The 6,177-nt window shown below is 42.0% G+C and overlaps 1 protein-coding gene across 2 annotated transcripts; it reads left to right on the top strand.

Annotated features, from left to right (window-relative positions):
• The first annotated feature begins 629 nt into the window (after nucleotides 1-629).
• Nucleotides 630-5,565, top strand: LOC138407786 (zinc finger MYM-type protein 1-like). 2 transcript variants are annotated; one of them, XM_069525330.1, is made up of 3 exons: nucleotides 630-1,433; nucleotides 2,037-2,527; nucleotides 2,634-5,565. In XM_069525330.1, exons 2-3 carry the CDS (start codon nucleotides 2,522-2,524, stop codon nucleotides 4,806-4,808), a joined length of 2,181 nt encoding a protein of 726 aa, XP_069381431.1. In that variant the 5' UTR covers nucleotides 630-1,433; nucleotides 2,037-2,521; the 3' UTR covers nucleotides 4,809-5,565. The 2 variants fall into 2 exon arrangements, with proteins under 2 accessions (XP_069381431.1, XP_069381429.1); XM_069525328.1 differs by having other exon boundaries at nucleotides 630-2,527.
• The last annotated feature ends 612 nt before the right edge of the window (nucleotides 5,566-6,177 follow it).

Raw genomic sequence — 6,177 nt, 5'->3', positions numbered from 1 at the left:
TGACATTGCTTTAGAGGATGACACTGAAAAAGAGACTTCTAATTTGTAAAAAAAAATAAATAAATGTTATTATGTTATTTCCTAAAAATAAAGTTTAGGAGGAACATATTATTTTAAACTCCAGTGTTTGTTCTAGTCGTATGCGTATAGTGATGATTACAGCTTTGCATTATATGTTGAAAAAAAATATATATGTTGTGGTTGAAAATTTGTGAAAGTTGAAATGATAATCCTGCGAGGATAAGAAGCCACATCGCCATGCATCGTATGCTCTTGCAACCTCTCCATGGTGGTGACCCTCTACGTACGCAATGTACATGGGTTGAAGACTCTTCAATGTGTTAATTATGATGATGGTCAAGGTGCTTAAGTTTTGATTGAAGTTGTTGAATCAAGTATGTTTATTTAATTGTTTTATTGTGCTGATGAAATCAAGTATGTTCATGTTACCCTCTCAGTTGCTAGGGTTTCATCTAATATCAGACAGGGCAAAAATCGGTCTTTTTCCTCCCGATCATTGAGGTTTGGCCTTTGCACCTGTCTAGAGCAGAGTAGTTAGTGCAGGGTCTTTTTCACTTTTAGTTGAATAAGTGAACATTTTTGGCCTCTGTCAGCAGGTGCATGCAGGGCCTAAATCACCATATACATTGGGGGGGACATGTCCCCCCCAATATTCAGATATGCTCAAAATGTCCCCCCCAATATCTATCTGATTAAAAAAAAAAAAAAAAGTCAGGCAACCACATACACATCCCACTGTCCGAAATAATCAATAGCAAAAAAGTCATTTAATCATTATTATAGCTAAACATAAGACATTTTTGATATAGGCTAGTTACTACCGGTTGTAGGATTGCAGTTATGCGTGGTTTGTCCAGATGGTGTTGCCCGCCGTACAATACCATGTTGACACACCACCCCATCCAGCAGAATTCATTGCTCGACTGCTGTGGGTATGTCAAACCCTCTCTCTGTTTTTCATTACTTTCAAACATATTTAAAAGTGGAAAATCAGAATGTAGCCTAATATGAATGTTACTAATCGACTATATTAAAGTTGTTGATTATATTTTTTGTTAAGTGTTATGAAAATGTAATTTCATGAATGGTCTTGCAAGGAATAGCCTACTAGCTAGCTGGCTAACATTAGCTAACATTCTGACAGGAATTCTGAGCTAACTCACTAGTATAATGTTAGGCTACATTCCATTTACAGGTATTAGCTAGTGAACAGCCAGAGCAACTAACATGAGGAGAGGAGAAGTTTCCCAGCTCCTATATCGAACCATATTATATTTGTAAGAAAACCCACATGAAGTTTGAGTGTCAATCATTTATGTAGCACGTCAATTTCACAGTGAGTCATCATGAGCAAGAGGAAGAGTGGCAGCGATATAAGACTGTTTTTTGGGCAGCTTCAGAAAAGAAATAAAGTAAGTTCAGAGCAGTGAGAAAATGAGTAATTACCATTAATGTCAAGGAGTCAATATAGTATAATCAAATAGGCTTTCTAGTCTATAATTTACTATGTCTAGTCCAGTAATTTTAAGACAAAATGGGGGACAACCTTGAACAAATTGCAACAGAAGCAAATGCAACTGATTTTATATCCTCAACATGAGGGAAAAAATCCCTGGAGAATCCCATTTCCCAAGTTTCAAAAAAGACCCAAATATAGTCCATTCGCTAGCCTCATTATTTTCCTCACGTGAATAGGGTAAAATGTTTAACCCGCCTTAGATATCACCATGTAAATTACTGAGTTTATTACTTACATTAAGACAAATGAAAAATGTATACAGGCTTTTTGAAATTCGTTGTTAACATGAGCAAACAGTGCATAATCTAATTACTTATGGCTAATTTGCATACATAACACTGCTTCTGTTGCAATTTGTTCACCCAACATAACATAACAGTCCAATGTTAAAGTACAGACTCGTGTTGCCCCCCCATATGTAAAACATGTATAAATATTAGACTTTCTAGTCTATGGTTTACTAATATTTCATCCATGTTCACTGTGGTGTGTTCAGAGTAAGGACAGAGAGAATGAACAAGAGGATGGTGACAGGACAGGGAGAGTGTGTGCTGGTGACATAGAGGTGAGTGAGAAAGGAGCTAATATGAATGGTTAAGACCAACTAATGACAACCTAACAGTCTAATATTGAAGTAAACATATATAAAAATTAGACTTTCTAGTGGTTTACTAATATTTCATCCATGTTCACTGTGGTGTGTTCAGAGTAAGGACAGAGAGAATGAACAAGAGGATGGTGACAGGACAGGGAGAGTGTGTGCTGGTGACATGGAGGTGAGTGAGAAAGGAGCTAATATGAATGGTGAAGACCAACTAATGACAACCTAACAGTCTAATATTAAAGTAAACATATATAAATATTAGACTTTCTAGTGGTTTACTAATATTTCATCCATGTTCACTGTGGTGTGTTCAGAGTAAGGACAGAGAGAATGAACAAGAGGATGGTGACAGGACAGGGAGAGTGTGTGCTGGTGACATGGAGGTGAGTGAGAAAGGAGCTAATATGAATGGTGAAGACCAACTAATGACAACCTTAACAGTCTAATGTTAATGTTAAGTTAAGATGAGATCATCCTCGTGCATTTCAGATCATACCCATGGAGAGGGAGTTTGACAGTGAGAGAGAAAGAGATAGAATGAGCAGCCAGACAGGCGATGATGAGGGCACTGGAGAGGAAGGGAGGGAGCTTGGACCTTTCCCAAATCATCCAAATGTGAAAGTCATACCGAGTCAAACCCTATCAAATAAAACACTCTACTTTCAGGAGAAGTGGTTTAAAGATCATACATGGCTCCATTACAGCCCCTCTGTAAAGGGTGTTCTCTGTTACTATTGTGCTAAATACTTTGCAGCACAAAAGTCCAAGCTTGCATCAAAAGCAGATTCAGCATTTGTCAAGACTGGCTTTAACAACTGGAAGAAGGCACTGGAGAAATTTAGTGCACATAAAGACAGCCAGTGTCACAAATTAGCTGTGATGACTAGGCTTCAGGAGCCAAAGACTGTTAATGTGCAACTTTCACGTGAGCTTGAAAGACAGCAGCAACAAGCAAGGAGAAATCTTATGAAGATTGCTGGGGGTGTGCAGTACTTGGCACGGCAAGGTCTGGCTTTTCAAGGCGATGAGAAGGAGAGTGGGAATTTCAGCCAGCTTCTAAAGTACAAGGCAAAAGGTGATGCAGAGCTGACCAACTGGCTAAAACGTCAGTTTGATTTCACCAGTCCCAAAATGCAGAATGAACTGTTGCAGCTGATGGCCAATACAATCATCAAAAAAATTGTGTCAGACATAACATCAATGCCAGTGGTCCAGTTCGCACTTATCATTGATGGAACCCAGGATGTGTCAGGTGTTGAGCAGGAGTCAATATGTGTGCGCTTTGTAGATGCAGATCTACAACCAAAGGAAGAATTCCTGGGACTCTACGAGGTGTTATCAACAACAGGGGAAAATATAGCCAAGGTGGCTTGTGATGTGATGACGCGTCTAGACCTTCCTCTGTCTCAACTCCGAGGACAAACTTATGATGGTGCCGCAAACATGGCTGGACGATGGCAGGGAGTGCAAGCCATATTAAGGGCACAACAACCACTGGCTGTGTACTGTCACTGTGGTCCACATTGCGTGAACTTAATTACACAGGCTGCCTGTCTATCATCTCCACTTGTGAGAGATTCAATGGCTCTGGTCCATGAATTGGGGGGCTTCTTTAACCAATCTGGCAAGTTCAAGTTGGTATTCCAGGAAATTGCCAAATCGGAGCATGGTTTCACCTCATTGAAGCCTCTCTGTCCAACCAGGTGGACTGTTCGCACCCCTGCCATCCACTCAGTTCTAAGGCAGTATGAGTCAGTGCTGACAGCCCTAGAAGAAATGGCATCAAGCAGCTCATCTGAGACGTCAGCTAAGGCTAATGGTCTTCATGGAGCATTTCTAAAAGGCAACACTGTGCTCGGCCTTGTAATGGCTGAGGACCTGATGGGGGATCTGGAATGCCTGAACACCTCCCTGCAGCATAGGAAACAGACAGTTTCAGGCATGTTGAAAGCTGTGGACCATGTAAAAACAAGCATGCAGGAAAAGCGAACAGAGGAACACTTTGATGTCTTGTTCTCAAAAGCAACTGCTATGGCAACAAAGTTGGACCTGCAACCAATTCAGATGCCTCATATCCGCAAACCTACAAAGCGTTACACTGGTCAGGCTTCAGCCCATATCCATCCTGATGCCCAGTCCTTCTACAGAGCCCAATTCTACAACACCTTGGACACAGTGAATACTCAATTCATAGAGAGGTTCGATCAAGCTGGATTCCACAAACTTCAGCAGCTTGAAAATGTGCTTCTACAGGGAACCATTGATGAGGTTGTGGACCAGTATCCCGAATTGAATCCACAACTGCTTCAAGTACAGCTGGCCATGTTCGCAGCCAATTACACTTATGAAACAAGCTCAGATGTTGTCAGCATTATGCATGACATGGTGCCAGAAGTCCGAAGTCTGTTCAGCCAGGTGGAGGCTTTACTAAGGCTCCTGCTCATCGTCCCTGCATCCTCAGCAGAGGCTGAGAGGAGCTTTAGCGCACTACGAAGGCTCAAGACATGGCTCAGATCCTCCATGACGCAAAGCAGGCTGAATCATGTTGCTATCTGTCATGTGCACCAGAGGAAGCTGGACGAACTGGACCTGGAAGATATATGCCAATCTTTCATCAGTGCCAATGATAGACGCAAAAAGGCGTTTGGGTCCTTTTCTAGGTAGAGGAGAGGGGAGAGGTGAGGAGAGGATAGCAGAGAGGAGAGGAGAGAGGAGAGGAGAGAAGAAAGGATAGGAGAGAGGAGAGGATAGGGGAGAGGATAGGAGAGAGGAGGAGAAGAGAGAGAGAGAGGAGGAGAGGGGAGAGGAGGAGGAGAGAAGGAGGAGAGGATGTGAGAGGGGAGAGGACAGAGGAGGAGAAGGAGGAGAGAGGAGAGGAGGGGGAGATGATGGAGGAGAGGAGAGAGGAGGAGGAGAGGGGTGAGTATAGAGGAGGAGAAGAGAGGGTAGAGGAGGAAAGGAGAAGAGGGTAGAGGATAGAGAAGGAGAGAGGACAGGAGGAGGAGGAAAGGAAGAGGAGAGGAGGACATAAGCACACATACATACTTTTTTCATTTTTATTTTATTTGGTTCTGTGGGTTGTATTTGTTTTGTTTCATGTATTCCTGATGCTTTGGCAATATAGTTCTCACAACATTCATGACAATAAAACAAATTTGAGTCAAATTGAATTTAATTGAATTGACTTGACTGGAGAGGAGAGGAGAGGAGATGACGGGAGAGCAAGAGAGAGGAAAAGAGAGAGGAGAATATAGGACCACAGGAGCTTGGCAAGGGAAGACAGGATGAGAAGAGAGCAGTGAAGGCCCTCCTGCCCAGTGCCCACACAAGTAATACAATGTAATAACATGTAACGCAATGCATTATCATTATGGTAAAAAGAAAAAAAAGGTATATATATATAAGAGAGAAATTTGGTCCCCCCCAATGTTGACTCCATGGTTTAGGCCTTGGGTGCATGTGATCTGTGACCTCTGTCGTGAGCTCCTTTAATGCCTTGGTGTTTCAGGGGATCATCATAAAATGAAGGTTTGCTTCATAAATGCCCTTGTTGGCCAGAAGATGGTACTCATGGGACACTTGTAAGAAGTGGTAAGGGTGGTACAAAAGAGGGGTTTTCATTTACCTCACTGATTGTATGAATTGATCTTAACTGAATGACAAGTTCAAAGAATAATGTTTGTTGATTTTGTGTTTCGTATATTCTCTTGATTTGTTGTTTAATTGAGAAGGATTTCGTATTGCATGATGTTGGATCTGTTCTGAAGGGGCTCCGAGCAGTCTGAAAATTAAAAAAAAAAAGTAGGGTAATGGTAATCAGGATTGATCTTATGATCAATAAAAGGGGATTGTTACGGAATAGACACTGTCTCTTGTCCTCTCTGGGGCAGAGTGCAACAGGCTGTTGTGTTTGGGAAGTGCGAGAGCTTGACAAAGGTCAAAGGCTTCACTCCCTAGACATCACAGATATGAGACTGAGTAACAGTGGAAGTTCTACATTGAGTTACTCCACGGGCGAGACCCCCTCCGAGCC

This window comes from Paralichthys olivaceus, chromosome 5 (assembly GCF_024713975.1).
Source record: "Paralichthys olivaceus isolate ysfri-2021 chromosome 5, ASM2471397v2, whole genome shotgun sequence".
NCBI lineage: Eukaryota > Metazoa > Chordata > Actinopteri > Pleuronectiformes > Paralichthyidae > Paralichthys > Paralichthys olivaceus.
This window is presented reverse-complemented; position numbering and strand designations above follow the sequence as displayed.